The following is a 20,274-nucleotide window of genomic DNA, read 5'->3' as shown; positions in this document are numbered from 1 at the left end:
GGGCTCGCTGCAACCTCCACCTCCCAGGTTCCAGCGATTCTCCTGCCTCAGCCTCCCGAGTAAATGGGGTTGCAGGTAGGCACCACCACGCCTGGCTGATTTCTGTACTTTTAGTAGAGATGGGGTTTTATCATGTTGGCCAGGCTGGTCTCAAACTCCTGACCTCAAGTGATCCACCCATGTCGGCTTCTCAGAGTGCTGGGATTACAGGCGTGAGCCACCATACCTGGCCAATGATAAGGGTGAGAAAAGAGACAAAGGGAGGCCGGGCACGGTGGCTCACACCTGTAATCCCAGCACTTTGGAAGGCCGAGGTGGGCGGATCATGAGGTCAAGAGATGGAGACCAACATGGGATTACCATGGTTGGCCAACATGGTGAAACCCCATCTCCACTTAAAATACACTTAAAAATACATCTCCACTTAAAAATACAAGTTAGCCAGGTGTGGTGGCATGCACCTGTAGTCCCAGCTACTTGGGAGGCTGAGGCAGGCGGCAGGAGAACTGCTTGAACCCGGGAGGCAGAGGTTGTGGTGAGCCCAGGTCACGTCACTGCACTCCAGCCTGGCAACAGAGCAAGACTCCATCTCAAAAAAAAAAAAAAAAAAAAAAAAATAGAGACAAAGGGGGTGTCCCTGCTAGGGGTCAGGGTCAAATGCAGGCGGTGCCCTCTTCTTTTCCTGGCTCAGGCCTGGCCCCTCTTGCCCATCTCCCACCTCCCTCGGTTGGGGGCGGGGTCTCATCAGGACCCCCCACCTCCTGCAGGCCCCCCGGGCTGCCTCTCTGTTGGGGTGATAAAGCTGGTTACCCTCATGCCTATGGGCTGCCTGGCCAGGGAGAGGCACCCTCTCCCTCTGCCCTTTGGCCTGAAACAGGCCCCGCAACCTGAGGCATGAGGGAAGCTTCCAGACTGACTCAGGCTCAGGCTGGTCCCAGGTCTCCAGTGTCTCAGGGATCAAAGGTCCCCGGGGCCCATTTATTTCTGAGCTTCCTTGGCTGAGGCTCATTTCACCAGCTCCTCCGGCAGTGACGGGCGGGTGAGACGCACTCTGAGCTCCGAGCTCCGATGCCGAGGCTGGGGACCGTGGCGCTGTGTCTGCTCACTTTGGTCCTCCCCGTCCTGCTCCTACAAGCTACCATCACAGTGCAGGGTGAGTGACCCCCATACCCTGCTGCCCTTGAGGCCCCCATCCTGGAGGACAGCCTGCTCTGTCTGCCCATAGGTGAGGGAGGGCTGCCTCCAGGGCACCAATAGGGGCATGCCCACTGCCTGGAGCTCAGTCAGCCCTGTGCCCACCTCTTGGACTCCTCTCCCCAGGAGTTTTGGAGGAAGAGCTGGGTCATCAGAGCCTCCTCCAGTTGAGTGTCTCTGAGCCTTAGTGTCCTCTTCTGAGCCTCAGTTTCCCCTCTGGAAAGCAAGAATAATACCTACTTTTCAGGGCTGCTGCTAGGATTAAAAAGAGCCCCCCACCCCCCGCATGATTTCTGGCACAAGACTGATGCTCAACCCATATCAGGGTCTGCCCTTACCTACTGAATGTTCTCACGAATTCCCTGGTGACCTCCCACACTGGCATGTCCTGCTGTGTGCCTCGGGATATAGCCAGATGGGCACAAAATGGGCCGGTCTTGCTCTGTGGTTCAGGCTGGAGTACAGTGGCACGATCTTCAGGAGCCCCAGATTCTAATCCTGCCATGAACCAGCTGTGCACCCTGGGGCCGGTCAGTTCATCTCCTGCCTCAGTTTATCCCCAAAAGACAAGGCATTAGGACCTCTAGGGATCGTTCCAGCTCAGCCGCTTTGGGCTTCATGGCCATGGGGACCCAGGGGCTCAGGGCAGGAGGGATGACTCTGGGCACCCCCCGGGAGCTCCCTCTGCACCTCACCTGCCCCCAGAAAGGGCAGAGGGGAATCAAGGCAGAAACTGGACCCACAGACCTCAGGGTCCCTGCCCCTCCAGATGTCACCCTGTGGCGATGTCACCCAGACCTGCAGCCCATTTGTCGTAATGAAAACACTCCCTTCCTTGCACTTTCTGTGCCTCCCAGACCCTTGTTGATGTATCTCTAGTGACGGCGTCTTAGACGCTGATCTTTTGTTTTCCTCCCAACCTCCTTCCCCTGTCTCTCCTCCTTTTTTTTGAGACAGAGCCTCACCCTGACACCCAGGCTGGAGTGCAGTGGCGAGATCTCTGCTCACTGAAACCTCTACCTCCCAGGTTCAAGCGATTCTCCTGCCTCGGGCTCTAGAATAGCTGGGATTACAGGTGCGCACCACTGTGCCCAGTTAATTTTTGTATATTTTTAGTAGAGATGGGGTTTCACCATGTTAACCAGGCTGGTCTCGAACTTTTAACCTCAGGTGATCCTCCCACTTTGGCCTCCCAAAGTGCTGGGATTACAGGGGTGAGCCACTGCATATGGCTCCCTCCTTTCTCACTGCTCTCCCTTCCCTCTTCCTAGTTTCTTCTAGCCCCTTCCTTTCCCCTCTCTTCTCTTTCTTCTTCTTGCTGCCTCTCCTTGGCCCCCTCCTGCTCTCTCCACATCCTGCGTGTTATTTCTTATTTCATCCCTAATTGAAGTCTCCGCCTCTGCAGAATGGGACCTTTCAGACCCTGTTCCTGCTCTCGAGGATTCTGTGGCTCCTCTGTCTCTGTGCCTGGCATCAGCTATCCTCTGGGGCCCTGGCCAGCTTTGAGCAGCCTCTGACCCTTTCCATGTCCTCTCTCTGGGGACCCAGAGCCTGACCGAACTCCCCCACTCAGATCACGGGGATGGGGATGCCAGGGAAGGGTGTGGTCCTAGAGACAGAGCTGTAGCAGCCTCAGCCTGGCCCTTCCTGGCAGACACACCCTCTCATCTTGCAGCTCACCTGGTTATATTGTGTGTCAACAAAACATAATGTCCTGTCTGTTGGTCCAGCCCTTTTCTGATGTCACAGCTGCCCTCTGACCCCCACACCCAGCACGGGGGTCACCAAGACTTGGGCACTCAGTCATCTGTCCACGGCAGGTATCCCTCTACCCTCCCCATCCCTGTCTAGGGCTGTCCCCATCCATCATTTCCATCACCATCCCACTCTTGTCCTCGTCTCGAGAGATTTTTTTTTTTTTTGAGACAGTCTCGCTCTGTCGCCCAAGCTGGAGAGCAGTGGTGCAATCTCAGCTCACTGCAACCTCCACCTCTCGGATTCAAGCAATTCTCCTGCCTCAGCTTTCCGAGTAGCTGGGATTACAGGTGCTTGCTACCACATCCAGTTAATTTTTGTATTTTTATTAGAGACAGGATTTCACCAAGTTGGCCAGGCCGGTCTTGAACTTCAGGTGATCCACCTGCCTCAGCCACCCAAAGTGCTGGGATTATAGGCATGAGCCATCACATCCAGCCTATTGTTTATTGTGTGTGTGTGTGTGTGTGTGTATGTGTGTGTGTGTGTGTGTGTGTGTGTATACATGTATATTTCAATAGCTTTGAGGTACAAGTTGTTTTTGGTTACGTGGATGCATTGTATAGTGGTGAAGTCTGAGATTTCAGTGTACCATTCACCCCAGTAGTGTATATTGTACCCAATATTTGTTTTTCTGGGGGAAGACAGAGTCTTGCCCTGTCACCCAGGCTGGAATGCAGTGGCGAGATCTCAGCTCACTGCAACTTCTGCCTCCTGGGTTCAAGCGATTCTCCTGCCCCAGCCTCCCAAGTAGCTGGAATTACAGGCGCCCACCACCACGCCTGGCTAATTTTTGTATTTTTAGTAGAGACGGGGTTTCACCATGCTGGCCAGGCTGGTCTCAAACTTGGGACCTCAAGTGATCCACCTGCCTCGGCCTCCCAAAGTGCTGAGATTCCAGGCATGAGCCACTATGCCCGGCCCATACGGTGACTTGTTTTCTTTCGATACATCTCGTAGTGGGATTGCGGGATCTAATGGCAGGTCTACCTTGAGTTCTTTGAGCGATCTCCATACTGTTTTCCATAGAGGTTGTACTGATTTACGGTTTGTTTCCTGCCAGCAACGTATAGACCTTTCCTTTTCACCGCATCCATGCCAACCTCTATTTGTTTCTTTGGCTTTTAACAATGGTCATTCTGACTGGGGTACATTCTGTATCTCACTGTGGTTTTGATTTGCGTTTCCCTGGTGATTAGTGGTGTTGAGCATTTTTTCATATGCTTGGTGGTCATTCATAGATCTTCTTTTGAGGAGTATCTACTCATGTCCTTCACCCACTTTTTGATGGGAAGAAGCAGGCCTTTTTCTTAAAAAAGAAATTGCTGACCAGAAGCTGTGATTCATGCTTGTAATCCCAGCTCTTTGGGAGGTGGAGGTGGGTGGATCACTTGAGGTCAGGAGTTCAAGATCACCCTGGCCACCGTGGCAAAATCTCATCTCTATTAAAAATAGAAAAATTAGCTGGGTGTGGTGTGACACACCCGTAATCTCAGCTCCTCAGGAGGCTGATGTACAGCAATGGCTTGAACCTGGCGGGGAGAGAGGTTGCAGTGAGCTGAGATGGGGTCACTGCACTCCAGCCTGGGCCACAGATGAGACTGTCGCTATCTCAAACAAACAAACAAACAAACAAACAAACAAAACAAAGGAAGAAAAGAAGAAATTGCTATTAGCTGTAAAAAAACAGCAAGGGAGGAAATCAGTGGGGAGAGGAGGGGGTGACCCAGCTGCTCCTGGCTCCTTCTCTTCCACTTTACCCCCCATCCTCCCACCCTACCTCCCATGGCCCTCCAGTGGGGCGGTAGCTGCCTGGTCTGTGGGGCCTCAATCCAACCCACTGCCCTAACCTTCTGAGCTCAGATGAACTCTCTTGGCTTCAACATGAACGACCTATTTCTTTGTAATTGGTCAAAATTAATGGAGAATAGCAGCACTGCCCTCCAGCCTGGGTGACGGATGGAGACCACATCTCCAAAAAAAAAGAAAGAAAAAAATCAGTGGGATTGAGGAGAACAGAGTCAACATGAAAACAATCAGAGGACCAGGCATGGGTGGCCCATGCCTGGAATCCCAGCACTTTGGGAGGCTGAGGTAGGAGGATCACTTGAGTCCAGAAGTTTGAGACCAGCCTGGGCAACACAGGGAGACCCCGTCTCTACCAAAAATTAAAAAAATTAGCTAGGCATTGTGGTGTGTGCCTGTGGTCCCAGCTACTTGGGAGGCTGAGGTAGGAGGATCACTTGAGGCTAGGAGGTTGAGGCTGCAGTGAGCCATGTTTGCACCACTGTACTCCAGCCTGGTCAACAGAGGGAGACTCTGTCTCAAGAAAGAAAAGAGGATGGGCATGGTGGCTTACGCCTGTAATCCCAGTGCTTTGGAAGGCCAAGGCAGGCAGATCACTGGAGACCAGGAGTTCAAGACCAGACTGGCCAATATGGTAAAACCTCATCTCTACAAAAAATACAGACCAGGTGTGGGTGGCTTGTGCCTGAATCCCAGCAATTTGGGAGGCTGAGGTAGGCAGATCACCTAAGGTCAGGAGTTTGAGACCAGCCTGGCCAACATGGTGAAACCCTGTCTCTATTAAAAATATGAAAAAGTTAGCCAGGTGTGGTGGTGCGCACCTGTGATCCCAGCTACTCGGGAGGCTGAGGCAGAAGAATTGCTTGAACCTGGGAGGTGGAGGTTGCAGTGAGCCAAGAGAATGCCACTGAGCTCCAGCTTGGGTGACAGAGTGAGATTTCTGTCTCAAAAAAAAAAAAAAAAAAAAAAGCCGGGTATGGTGACGAGTGCCTATAGTCACAGCTACTTGGGAGACTGAGGTTGGAGGATTGCTTGAACCCAGGAGGCAGAGATTGCAGTGAGCCAAGTTCATGCCACTGCTCTCCAGCCTGGGTGACAGTGAGACCCTGTCTCAAAAAATGAAAGAAAAAATAAAAAGAAAGAGAAAAGAAAGCAGTTATGAAGGGGCCCACACAGTGGATGCTGTGGAATGCGTACTCGCTGTGCATGGCGGCCTCACCCCAATGACACTGCCCAAGGCCCAGTCCCTTCTCTCCTCTTACCCCATATACTAACCCCCTGCAAAGCCTTCTTACTTCCTTCTCACCTCACCCTCCTCCCACCTCTTGGGGGTCAGTGAGACACAGTGGAGTGAAGATATCTGCCTTGATTTACCTGCAGGGGCCAGGCCTAGGCAGGGACAGGGATGTGCTGTTTCCAGGGAGCCCTGTTGTGGGCCTGTGCCTATGGCCTGGCTTTGTCATAAGGAGGGCTGGTTATGGGAACCACGAGGCCTGCTGGCCTTGGTCACTCGGCCTTGCCACTCCATCCCTGGCACACTCTGTCTTAGGTGGCCGAGCCGGCTGCCAGCACCCCACAGACTGAGCGACTTCATGCAACTCACAGTGCTAAGATGACGGGGCTGAGACCGCTCATCTGGTTCTAGATAAACCGGTTACATAATTTTAGGGCCCAGGGCAAAATGGACATATAAGGCCCTGTATTGGAAGATTTCTTTCATTTTTTTTTTTTTTTTTTAAGACCTATGGACTCACTCTATTACCCAGGCTGGAGTGCAGTGGTGCCATCATAGCTCACTGCAGCCTTGAACTCCTGGGCTCAGGTGGTCTTCCTGCCTCAGCCTCTCGATTAGCTGGGACTAGAGGTATGCCCCACCATGCCTGGGTAATTTTTTATTTTTTGTAGAGGTTAGAGACAGTGTCTCACCATGTTGCCTAGGCTGATCTCAAACTGTGGCCTCAAGTGACCCACCTACCTCCGCCTCTTGAGTAGTTGGGACTACAGGCACGCACCACCACACCCAGCTAATTTTTTGGATTTTTAGTAGAGATGAGGTCTTGCTCTGTTTCTGAGGCTGGATTCAAACTCCTGGCCTCAAGCAACCCTCCCTGCTTGGCCTCCTAAAGTGCTGGGATTACAGGTGTGAGCCACTGCGCCTGGCCTATTTTATTTTTTCATTATTGAAAGATAATATGGCAGACACAGTGGCCACGTCTGTAATCCCAGCACTTTGGGAGGCTGAGGCAGGAGGATCGCTTTGGGAGGCTGAGGCAGGAGGATCCCTTTGGACCCAGAGCTTGAGACCATCTTTATGCCTATTAGATCCCATCTAATGTAATGTAACAAGATCCCATCTTTATGTCTACTAAAAGTAATACCAATGTTATATTATATTAAATTACATTAATTTACATGACTCCAGTGTGGATAAAAGGTAGTGAGGTTGGGAATAGGGCAGCTAGGGCACAAGCCTGGCCCTAATTTTTTTTTTTTTTGAGACAGGGCCTCGCTCTGTCACCAGGCTGGAGTGCAGCGGCACAGTCTCAGCTCACTGCAACCTCCGCCTCTCGGGCTCAAGCAGTTCTCCTGCCTCAGCATCTCAAGTAGCTGGGACTGTAGGTGCATGCCGCCATGACCAGCAAATTTTTGTATTTTTTGTAGAGATGGGGGTTTCATCATGTTGCTCAGGCTGGTCTCGAACTCCTGAGCTCAAGTGATCTGCCTGTCTGGGTTTCCCAAAGTGCTGGGATGAGCCACCACACCCCACCCTTAAATTTTTTTTAATTTCTTTTTTTTTGAGTTGGAGTCTTGTTTTGTTGCCCAGGCTGGAGTGCAGTGGCATGATCTCAGTTCACTGCAACCTCCATCTCCTGGGTTCAAGCAATTCTCCTGCCTCAGCCTCCCGAATAGCTGAGATTGCAGATGTGCGCCACCGCGCCCAGCTAATTTTTGTATTTTTAGTAGAGACGAGGTTTCACCATATTGGCCAGGCTGGTCTTGAACTTCTGACCTCATGATCAGCCCACCTCGGCCTCCCAAAGTGCTGGGATTACAGGCTTGAGCCACCGAGGCTGGCTCATTTTTTCTTGATGTGTGGATAGTTTCTATTTCCATCCCTTCATGTATTATTTTTTTTTCTTCGTCAATGTCTGATCTGTCCTTAATCCCATCAGTGTATTTTTTCTCTCTATAGGTCCTATTGGTTTATATACACATTTTTCCATGTTTCTGTTTTATCATTGCACATACGGAACACAGTTATAGAAACCATTTTGGACTGGGTGTGGTGGCTCAGGTCTGTAATCCCAGCACTTTGGGAGCCTGAGGCAGGAGGATCCCTTGAGGCCCAGAGTTCAAGACCAGCCTGGGCAGCATAGTGAGACTCCTGTCTCTACAAAACAAACAAACAAAAACTTTTTAAAAACTGGCTAGGCATGGTGGCTCGTGCCTGTAGTCCCAGCTACTCAGGAGGTTGAAGGAAGCATTTCTTGAGCCCAGGAGTCTGAGGGGGCAGCAAGCTATGATTGCCCCACTGCACTCCAGCCTGGGCGATAGAGACCCTGTCTCTTAAAAAATAAATAAATAAGTCCAGATGTGGTGGCTCACATCTATAAACCCAACACTTTCAGAGACCACGTCGGGTGAATCACCTGAGGCCAGAAGTTCGAGACCAGCCTTACCAATATTGTGAAACCCCATCTCAATTAAAAATACAAAAATTAGCCATGTGTCGTGGCAGTCACCTGTAATCCCAGCTACTGGGGAGACTGAGGCAGGGGGATTATTTGAACCCAGGAGGTGAAGTTGCAGTGAGCAGAGATCACGCCACTGCATTCCAGACTGCGACAGAACAAAGCTCTGTACCAAAGTAAAGACATAAATAAATAACGACGAAAATGCCTTTCTCTGACGATTCTTGCATCTGTGCCCATTCTGGGTAGGTTTCCATGGGTTGATTACTTTTCTGTCCATGGGTTATGTTTTCTGACTCCTCATGCTCAGTAACGATTCATGCCAGACATTGTGAAACTTACCTTGTTTGGTGCTGGGAATTGTCGCATTCTGTTTTTCTTTTTTTTAATAATAATTTTCTAGCTAAGAACATGTCACTGCACATTGTATTTTCTATTTGAGGACTTCAGTTGTCTGATTAATAAATTAAGCAGTTCCAAGTACTTAAGAAATTCCATAAATCTAACAAATTAATGTGTATTTTTTAAAACTTCCGCATACACACATCGTTCTATGAACCTAATAGAGTAAATATTTATGTGGGGTGAATCATAAGTTCTCCTAAATGTTTCAACAGTTTACAAACTAACAAGATTCTAATGGAAAATCACAAATCTAAATCACTCACGCACTTATATATTTCAAATTGCAATTGCAACGTTGGCTTCTTTTTTTTAAAAAAAACAGAGTCCAGGCCTGTCACCAAGGCTGGAGTGCAGTGGTACAATCTCAGATCACTACAACCTCCGCCTCTGTCAAACGCTCCTGCTGGAACAAGCTCAGTGGTAACAACTTCTACTCATGCCAGTTCATCCCATACCTCTCCTGTAGATTCCAGCACTTCAACCACTCACAAATCAACAACCCCACCAGCCACCACCACACCTGGGGCCACTACTGAGATTAGCACCTTGTCAACCCCTCCTGAGGGCACCAGTTCACCGGTGACCACATCTACCCAGGGCATTTCCTCCCCTACCACTCATGGAGGCACCACCACATCCTCAACCGCTCCTGGTAAAGGAAGCACGCCATCCACCAATGAGCCTGCCACCAGCACACCTAGGGCCACTACCGAGGCCCACACCCCATCAACCACTCCTGCGGGCACGAGCTCTCTGATGGCCACATCTACTCAGGCCAGTTCCTCCCCTATAGCTCCTGAAGATGCCACCACACTTTCAACGGCTGCCGGTGGAGGAAGCACGCCATTAACCACTGAGCCTGCCACCACCACACCTGGGGCTACTACCGAGGCCAGCACCCTGTCAACGGATGCTGCTGGCATCAGCTCAGTGGTGACCACTTCTGCTCACGCCAGGTCCTCCGCTATTGCTCCTGCAGGCGTCACCACGTCTTCAGCTGCACCCAGTGAAGGAAGCACAATATCAACAGCTGGGCCTGCCACCACCACACCTGGGGCCACTACTGAGGTCAGCACCAGGTCAGCCCCTCCTGTGAGCACCAGTTCACTGGTGAACATATCTACTCAGGAAACTTCGTCCCCTACTGCTCCTGGAGGCGCCACCACATCCTCAACCGCTCCTGGTGGAGGAAGCACGCCATCCACCAATGAGCCTGCCACCAGCACACCTAAGGTTACTACTGAGGCCATCACCATGTCAACTGCTCCTGCTAGCACCAGCTCCGTGGTGACCACTTCTGCTCATGCCAGTTCCTCCCCTATTGCTCCTGGAGGTGTCACTACGTCTTCAAGTGCACCCAGTGGAGGAAGCATGACATCAACAGCTGGGCCTGACACCACCACACCTGGGACCACTACTGAGGGCAGCACCTTGTCAACCTCTCCTGAGAGCACCAGTTCACCGGTGACCACATCTACTCAGGGAAGTTCCTTCCCAACCACTCCTGAAGGGGCCACCACAACTTCAAGTACTCCCTTTAAAGGAAGCACACCATCAACCACCGAGCCTGCCACCACCACCACACCTGGGGCCAGCACCTTGTCAACCCCTCCTGGGGGCACCAGTTCACAAGTGCCCACATCTACTCAGGGCAGTTCCTCCCCTACCACTCCTGGAAGCACCACCACGTCTTCAACTGCTCCTGGTGGAGGAACCACGCAATTAACCACTGAGCCTGCCACCACCACACCTGGGGCCACTACTGAGGTCACCACCGTGTCAACCCCTCCTGTGAGCACCAGTTCACTGGTGACCATATCTACTCATGGAACTTCGTCCCCTACTGCTCCTGGAGGTGCCACCACATTCTCAACCGCTCCTGGTGGAGGAAGCACGCCATCCACAAATGAGCCTGTCACCACCACACCTAGGGCCACTACCGAGGCCATCACCCTGTCAACTGCTCCTGCTAGCACCAGCTCCGTGGTGACCACTTCTGCTCACGCCAGGTCCTCCCCTATTGCTCCTGGAGGTGTCACTACATCTTCAAGTGCACCCAGTGGAGGAAGCATGACATCAACAGCTGGGCCTGACACCACCACACCTGGGACCACTACTGAGGGCAGCACCTTGTCAACCTCTCCTGAGAGCACCAGTTCACCGGTGACCACAGCTACTCAGGGAAGTTCCTTCCCAACCACTCCTGAAGGGGCCACCACAACTTCAAGTACTCCCTTTAAAGGAAGCACACCATCAACCACCGAGCCTGCCACCACCACCACACCTGGGGCCAGCACCTTGTCAACCCCTCCTGGGGGCACCAGTTCACAAGTGCCCACATCTACTCAGGGCAGTTCCTCCCCTACCACTCCTGGAAGCACCACCACGTCTTCAACTGCTCCTGGTGGAGGAACCACGCAATTAACCACTGAGCCTGCCACCACCACACCTGGGGCTACTGCCGAGGCCATCACCCTGTCAACTTCTCCCGCTAGCACCAGCTCCGTGGTGACCACTTCTGCTCACGCCAGTTCCTCCCCTATTGCTCCTGGGGGCGTCACCACGTCTTCAGCTGCACCCAGTGAAGGAAGCACAATATCAACAGCTGGGCCTGCCACCACCACACCTGGGGCCACTACTGAGGTCAGCACCGTGTCAGCCCCTCCTGTGAGCACCAGTTCACTGGTGACCATATCTACTCAGGAAACTTCGTCCCCTACTGCTCCTGGAGGCGCCACCACATCCTCAACCGCTCCTGGTGGAGGAAGCACGCCATCCACCAATGAGCCTGTCACCACCACACCTAGGGCCACTACCGAGGCCATCACCCTGTCAACTGCTCCTGCTAGCACCAGCTCCGTGGTGACCACTTCTGCTCACGCCAGGTCCTCCCCTATTGCTCCTGGAGGTGTCACTACATCTTCAAGTGCACCCAATGAAGGAAGCACGATATCAACAGCTGGGCCTGCCACCACCACACCTGGGGCCACTACTGAGGTCACCACCGTGTCAACCCCTCCTGTGAGCACCAGTTCACTGGTGACCATATCTACTCATGGAACTTCGTCCCCTACAGCTCCTGGAGGCGCCACCACATCCTCAACCGCTCCTGGTGGAGGAAGCACGCCATCCACCAATGAGCCTGTCACCACCACACCTAGGGCCACTACCGAGGCCATCACCCTGTCAACTGCTCCTGCTAGCACCAGCTCCGTGGTGACCACTTCTGCTCACGCCAGGTCCTCCCCTATTGCTCCCGGAGGCGTCACCACGTCTTCAGCTGCAGCCAATGAAGGAAGCACGATATCAACAGCTGGGCCTGCCACCACCACACCTGGGGCCACTACTGAGGTCACCACCGTGTCAACCCCTCCTGTGAGCACCAGTTCACTGGTGACCATATCTACTCATGGAACTTCGTCCCCTACAGCTCCTGGAGGCGCCACCACATCCTCAACCGCTCCTGGTGGAGGAAGCACGCCATCCACCAATGAGCCTGCCACCAGCACACCTAAGGTTACTACTGAGGCCATCACCATGTCAACTGCTCCTGCTAGCACCAGCTCCGTGGTGACCACTTCTGCTCATGCCAGTTCCTCCCCTATTGCTCCTGGAGGTGTCACTACGTCTTCAAGTGCACCCAGTGGAGGAAGCATGACATCAACAGCTGGGCCTGACACCACCACACCTGGGACCACTACTGAGGGCAGCACCTTGTCAACCTCTCCTGAGAGCACCAGTTCACCGGTGACCACAGCTACTCAGGGAAGTTCCTTCCCAACCACTCCTGAAGGGGCCACCACAACTTCAAGTACTCCCTTTAAAGGAAGCACACCATCAACCACCGAGCCTGCCACCACCACCACACCTGGGGCCAGCACCTTGTCAACCCCTCCTGGGGGCACCAGTTCACAAGTGCCCACATCTAGTCAGGGCAGTTCCTCCCCTACCACTCCTGGAAGCACCACCACGTCTTCAACTGCTCCTGGTGGAGGAACCACGCAATTAACCACTGAGCCTGCCACCACCACACCTGGGGCTACTGCCGAGGCCATCACCCTGTCAACTTCTCCCGCTGGCACCAGCTCCGTGGTGACCACTTCTGCTCACGCCAGTTCCTCCCCTATTGCTCCCGGAGGCGTCACCACGTCTTCAGCTGCACCCAGTGAAGGAAGCACGATATCAACAGCTGGGCCTGCCACCACCACACCTGGGGCCACTACTGAGGTCACCACCGTGTCAACCCCTCCTGTGAGCACCAGTTCACTGGTGACCATATCTACTCATGGAACTTCGTCCCCTACTGCTCCTGGAGGCGCCACCACATCCTCAACCGCTCCTGCTGGAGGAAGCACGCCATCCACCAATGAGCCTGCCACCAGCACACCTAAGGTTACTACTGAGGCCATCACCATGTCAACTGCTCCTGCTAGCACCAGCTCCGTGGTGACCACTTCTGCTCACGCCAGTTCCTCCCCTATTGCTCCTGGAGGTGTCACTACGTCTTCAAGTGCACCCAGTGGAGGAAGCATGACATCAACAGCTGGGCCTGACACCACCACACCTGGGACCACTACTGAGGGCAGCACCTTGTCAACCTCTCCTGAGAGCACCAGTTCACCGGTGACCACATCTACTCAGGGAAGTTCCTTCCCAACCACTCCTGAAGGGGCCACCACAACTTCAAGTACTCCCTTTAAAGGAAGCACACCATCAACCACCGAGCCTGCCACCACCACCACACCTGGGGCCAGCACCTTGTCAACCCCTCCTGGGGGCACCAGTTCACAAGTGCCCACATCTACTCAGGGCAGTTCCTCCCCTACCACTCCTGGAAGCACCACCACGTCTTCAACTGCTCCTGGTGGAGGAACCACGCAATTAACCACTGAGCCTGCCACCACCACACCTGGGGCTACTGCCGAGGCCATCACCCTGTCAACTTCTCCCGCTGGCACCAGCTCCGTGGTGACCACTTCTGCTCACGCCAGTTCCTCCCCTATTGCTCCTGGGGGCGTCACCACGTCTTCAGCTGCACCCAGTGAAGGAAGCACAATATCAACAGCTGGGCCTGCCACCACCACACCTCGGGCCACTACTGAGGTCAGCACCGTGTCAGTCCCTCCTGTGAGCACCAGTTCACTGGTGACCATATCTACTCAGGAAACTTCGTCCCCTACTGCTCCTGGAGGCGCCACCACATCCTCAACCGCTCCTGGTGGAGGAAGCACGCCATCCACCAATGAGCCTGCCACCACCACACCTAGGGCCACTACCGAGGCCATCACCCTGTCAACTGCTCCTGCTAGCACCAGCTCCGTGGTGACCACTTCTGCTCACGCCAGGTCCTCCCCTATTGCTCCCGGAGGCGTCACCACGTCTTCAGCTGCACCCAGTGAAGGAAGCACGATATCAACAGCTGGGCCTGCCACCACCACACCTGGGGCCACTACTGAGGTCACCACCGTGTCAACCCCTCCTGTGAGCACCAGTTCACTGGTGACCATATCTACTCATGGAACTTCGTCCCCTACTGCTCCTGGAGGCGCCACCACATCCTCAACCGCTCCTGCTGGAGGAAGCACGCCATCCACCAATGAGCCTGCCACCAGCACACCTAAGGTTACTACTGAGGCCATCACCATGTCAACTGCTCCTGCTAGCACCAGCTCCGTGGTGACCACTTCTGCTCATGCCAGTTCCTCCCCTATTGCTCCTGGAGGTGTCACTACGTCTTCAAGTGCACCCAGTGGAGGAAGCATGACATCAACAGCTGGGCCTGACACCACCACACCTGGGACCACTACTGAGGGCAGCACCTTGTCAACCTCTCCTGAGAGCACCAGTTCACCGGTGACCACATCTACTCAGGGAAGTTCCTTCCCAACCACTCCTGAAGGGGCCACCACAACCTCAAGTACTCCCGTTAAAGGAAGCACACCATCAACCACCGAGCCTGCCACCACCACCACACCTGGGGCCAGCACCTTGTCAACCCCTCCTGGGGGCACCAGTTCACAAGTGCCCACATCTACTCAGGGCAGTTCCTCCCCTACCACTCCTGGAAGCACCACCACGTCTTCAACTGCTCCTGGTGGAGGAACCACGCAATTAACCACTGAGCCTGCCACCACCACACCTGGGGCTACTGCCGAGGCCATCACCCTGTCAACTTCTCCCGCTGGCACCAGCTCCGTGGTGACCACTTCTGCTCACGCCAGTTCCTCCCCTATTGCTCCTGGGGGCGTCACCATGTCTTCAGCTGCACCCAGTGGAGGAAGCACGATATCAACAGCTGGGCCTGACACCACGACACCTGGGGCCACTACTGAGGTCAGCACCGTGTCAACCCCTCCTGTGAGCACCAGTTCACCGGTGACCACATCTACTCAGGGAACTTCGTCCCCTACTGCTCTTGGAGGCGCCACCACATCCTCAACCGCTCCTGCTGGAGGAAGCACGCCATCCACCAATGAGCCTGCCACCACCACACCCGGGGCTACTGCTGAGGCCATCACCCTGTCAACTTCTCCCGCTGGCACCAGCTCCGTGGTGACCACTTCTGCTCACGCCAGTTCCTCCCGTATTGCTCCTGGAGGTGTCACCAAGTCTTCAAGTGCACCCAGTGGAGGAAGCACGACATCAACAGCTGGGCCTGACACCACCACACCTGGGACCACAACTGAGGCCAGCACCTTGTCAACCCCTCCTGAGAGCACCAGTTCACCGGTGACCATATCTACTCAGGGAAGTTCCTTCCCAACCACTCCTGAAGGGCCCACCACAACTTCAAGTACTCCCTTTAAAGGAAGCACACCATCAACCACTGAGCCTGCCACCACCACCACACCTGGGGCCAGCACCTTGTCAACCCCTCCTGGGGGCACCAGTTCACCAGTGAGCACATCTACTCAGGGCATTTCCTCCCCTACTGCTCCTGGAGGCACCACCACATCCTCAACCACTCCTGGTGGAGGAAGCACGCCATCCACCAATGAGCCTGCCACCAGCACACCTAGGGCCACTACTGAGACTAGCACCTTGTCAACCCCTCCTGAGGGCACCAGTTCACCGGTGACCACATCTACTCAGGGCATTTCCTCCCCTACCACTCATGGAGGCACCACCACATCCTCAACCGCTCCTGGTAAAGGAAGCACGCCATCCACCAATGAGACTGCCACCAGCACACCTAGGGCCACTACCGAGGCCCGCACCCCATCAACCGCTCCTGCGGGCACCAGCTCTCTGGTGGCCACGGCTACTCAGCCCAGTTCCTCCCCTATAGCTCCTGGAGATGCCACCACGCTTTCAACCGCTGCCGGTGGAGAAAGCAGACCATCAACCACCGAGCCTGCCACCCCCACAACTGGGTCAACTACTGAGGCCAGCACCCCATCAATTTCTCTAGAGGGCACCAGCTCACTGGTAACCACGTCTACCCAGGCAGGTTTCTTCCCTACCACTCCTGGAGGTGCCAGCACCCCTTCACCTGCTCCTGCTGGAGGAAGCACGCCATCAACCACTGGGCCTGATACCCCCACACCTGGGCCCACTACAAAGGCCCGCACCTTTTCAACCACTGCCGTGGGCACAAGCTCACCAATGACCACGTCTACCCAGGCCAGTTCATCTCCTACTGCTCATGGAGATGCCACCTCGCCTTCAAATTCTCCCAGTGACGGAAGCACGCCATCAATCACCAGGCTTGACACCACCACACTTGGGGTCACTACGGAGGCCAGCACCCTGTCAACTGCTCCTGTTGACACTAGCTCACCGGTGACCATGTCTACTCAGGCCAGTTCCTTCCCTACCACTCCTGAAGGGGCCACCACCGCTTCAACTGCTCCCTTTAAAGGAAGCACACCATCAACCACCGAGCCTGCCACCACCACCACACCTGGGGTCAGCAACTTGTCAACCCCTCCTGCAGGCACACGTTCACCAGTGACCACATCTGTTCATGCCAGTTCCTCCCCTATTGCCCCTGGAGGCGTCACCACGTCTTCAACTGCACCCAGTGGAGGCAGCACGACATCAACAGCTGGGCCTGCCACCACCACACCTGGGGCCACTACTGCGGTCAGCACCTTGTCAACCCCTCCTGAGAGCACCAGTTCACGGGTGACCACATCTACTCAGGGAAGTTCCTTCCCAACCACTCCTGAAGTGGCCACCACAACGGCAAGTACTCCCTTTAAAGGAAGCACACCATCAACCACCAAGCCTGCCACCACCACCACACCTGGGGCCAGCACCTTGTCAACCCCTCCTGCGGGCACCAGTTCACCGGTGACCACATCTACTCAGGGCAGTTCCTCCCCTACCACTCCTGAAAGCACCACCACCTCTTCAACTGCTCCTGGTGGAGGAAGCACGCCATTAACCACTGAGCCTGCCATCACCACACTTGGGGCTACTACCGAGGCCAGCACCCTGTCAACTGCTGCTGCTGGCACCAGCTCAGTGGTGACCACTTCTGCCCAAGCCAGTTCCTCCCCTATTGCTCCTGGAGGCGTCACCACGTCTTCAGCTGCACCCAGTGAAGGAAGCACAATATCAACAGCTGGGCCTGCCCCCACCACTCCTGGGGCCACTACTGAGGTCAGCACCGTGTCAACCCCTCCTGTGAGCACCAGTTCACTGGTGACCATATCTACTCAGGGCATTTCCTCCCCTACTGCTCCTGGAGGTGCCACCACATCCTCAACCGCTCCTGGTGGAGGAAGCACCCCATCCACCAATGAGCCTGCCACCAGCACACCTAGGGCCACTACCGAGGCCCGTAGCCCATCAACCGCTCCTGCCGGCACCAGCTCTCTGGTGGCCACGGCTACTCAGCCCAGTTCCTCCCCTATAGCTCCTGGAGATGCCACCAGGCTTTCAACAGCTCCCAGTGGAGAAAGCAGACCATCAACCACCGAGCCTGCCACCCCCACAACTGGGTCAACTACTGAGGCCAGCACCCCGTCAATTTCTCTAGAGGGCACCAGCCCACTGGTAACCACGTCTACCCAGGCAGGTTTCTTCCCTACCACTCCTGGAGGTGCCAGCACCCCTTCACCTGCTCCTGATGGAGGAAGTACGCCATCAACCACCGGGCCTGACACCCCCACACCTGGGCCCACTACAAAGGCCTGCACCTTTTCAACCACTGCCGTGGGCACCAGCTCACCAATGACCACGTCTACCCAGGCCAGTTCATCTCCTACTGCTCATGGAAGTGCCACCTCGCCTTCAAATTCTCCCAGTGACGGAAGCACGCTATCAATCACCAGGCTTGACACCACCACACTTGGGGTCACTACGGAGGCCAGCACCCTGTCAACTGCTCCTGTTGACACTAGCTCACCGGTGACCATGTCTACTCAGGCCAGTTCCTTCCCTACCACTCCTGAAGCGGCCACCACCGCTTCAACTGCTCCCTTTAAAGGAAGCACACCATCAACCACCGAGCCTGCCACCACCACCACACCTGGGGCCAGCACCTTGTCAACCCCTCCTGCAGGCACACGTTCACCAGTGACCACATCTGTTCACGCCAGTTCCTCCCCTATTGCCCCTGGAGGCGTCACCACGTCTTCAAGTGCACCCAGTGGAGGCAGCACGACATCAAGAGCTGGGCCTGCCACCACCACACCTGGGGCCAGCAACTTGTCAACCCCTCCTGCAGGCACACGTTCACCAGTGACCACATCTGTTCACGCCAGTTCCTCCCCTATTGCCCCTGGAGGCGTCACCACGTCTTCAAGTGCACCCAGTGGAGGCAGCACGACATCAAGAGGTGGGCCTGCCACCACCACACCTGGGGCCACTACTGAGGTCAGCACCTTGTCAACCCATCCTGAGAGCACCAGTTCACCGGTGACCCCATCTACTCAGGGAAGTTCCTTCCCAACCACTCCTGAAGGGGCCACCACAACTTCAAGTACTCCCTTTAAAGGAAGCACACCATCAACCACGGAGCCTGCCACCACCACCACACCTGGGGCCAGCACCTTGTCAACCCCTCCTGGGGGCACCAGTTCACCAGTGAGCACATCTACTCAGGGAAGTTCCTCCTCTACCACTCCTGGAAGCACCACCACGTCCTCAACTGCTCCCGGTGGAGGAAGCACGCAATTAACCACTGAGCCTGCCACCACCACACCTGGGGCTACTGCCGAGGCCAACACCCTGTCAACTGCTTCTGCTGGCACCAACTCCGTGGTGACCACTTCTGCTCACGCCAGTTCCTCCCCTATTGCTCCTGGGGGCGTCACCATGTCTTCAGCTGCACCCAGTGGAGGAAGCACGATATCAACAGCTGGGCCTGACGCCACCACACCTGGGGCCACTACTGAGGTCAGCACCGTGTCAACCCCTCCTGGGGGCACCAGTTCACCGGTGACCACATCTACTCAGGGCAGTTCCTCCCCTACCACTCCTGAAAGCACCACCACCTCTTCAACTGCTCCTGGTGGAGGAAGCACCCCATTAACCACTGAGCCTGCCATCACCACACCTGGGGCTACTACCGAGGCCAGCACCCTGTCAACTGCTGCTGCTGGCACCAGCTCAGTGGTGACCACTTCTGCTCACGCCAGTTCCTCCCCTATTGCTCCTGGAGGTGTCACCACGTCTTCACGTGCACCCAGTGGAGGAAGCACGACATCAACAGTTGGGCCTGACACCACCACACCTGGGGCCACTACTGAGGCCAGCACCGTGTCAACCCCTCCTGTGAGCACCAGTTCACTGGTGACCATATCTACTCAGGGCATTTCCTCCCCTACTGCTCCTGGAGGCACAACCACATCCTCAACCGCTCCTGGTGGAGGAAGCACTCCATCCACCAATGAGCCTGCCACCAGCACACCTAGGGCCACTACCGAGGCCCGCACCCCATCAACCGCTCCTGCGGGCACCAGCTCTCTGGTGGCCACAGCTACTCAGCCCAGTTCCTCCCCTATAGCTCCTGGAGATGCCACCACGCTTTCAACGGCTGCCGGTGGAGAAAGCAGACCATCAACCACCGAGCCTGCCAACCCCACAACTGGAGCAACTACTGAGGCCAGCACCCCGTCAATTTCTCTAGCGGGCACCAGCTCACTGGTAACCACATCTACTCAGGCAGGTTTCTTCCCTACCACTCCTGGAGGTGCCAACACGCCTTCAACTGCTCCTGCTGGAGGAAGCACGCCATCAACCACCGGGCCTGACACCCCCACACCTGGGCCCACTACAAAGGCCCGCACCTTTTCAACCACTGCCGTGGGCACCAGCTCACCAATGACCACGTCTACCCAGGCCAGTTCGTCTCCTACTGCTCATGGAGATGCCACCTTGCCTTCATATTTTCCCAGTGCAGGAAGCACGCCATCAATCACCAGGCTTGCCACCGCCACACCTGGGGTCACTACGGAGGCCAGCACACTGT

General features: G+C 55.2%; 1 protein-coding gene across 2 annotated transcripts in view; it reads left to right on the top strand.

Annotated features, from left to right (window-relative positions):
• Positions 1-1,005: 1,005 nt before the first annotated feature.
• The window catches only part of LOC100391166 (uncharacterized), a 51,518-nt gene continuing 32,249 nt past the window's right edge, over positions 1,006-20,274 (top strand). Inside the window, exons 1-2 of one of the 2 annotated variants that reach the window (XM_078355773.1) lie at positions 1,006-1,153; positions 9,319-20,274. The exon at positions 9,319-20,274 is cut by the window's right edge and continues 17,364 nt beyond it. In XM_078355773.1, coding sequence (XP_078211899.1) covers positions 1,069-1,153; positions 9,319-20,274 — 11,041 coding nt within the window. In that variant the 5' untranslated portion in view covers positions 1,006-1,068. Of the gene's footprint in view, positions 1,154-9,174 lie in introns of both variants that reach the window. The other variant, XM_078355766.1, reaches the window with a different exon arrangement.

The sequence above is a fragment of the Callithrix jacchus genome, chromosome 2 (genome assembly GCF_049354715.1).
Source record: "Callithrix jacchus isolate 240 chromosome 2, calJac240_pri, whole genome shotgun sequence".
NCBI classification, from domain to species: domain Eukaryota; kingdom Metazoa; phylum Chordata; class Mammalia; order Primates; family Cebidae; genus Callithrix; species Callithrix jacchus.
Note: the sequence above shows the minus strand (reverse complement) of the source record. Positions and strands in the feature narration are given on the sequence as shown.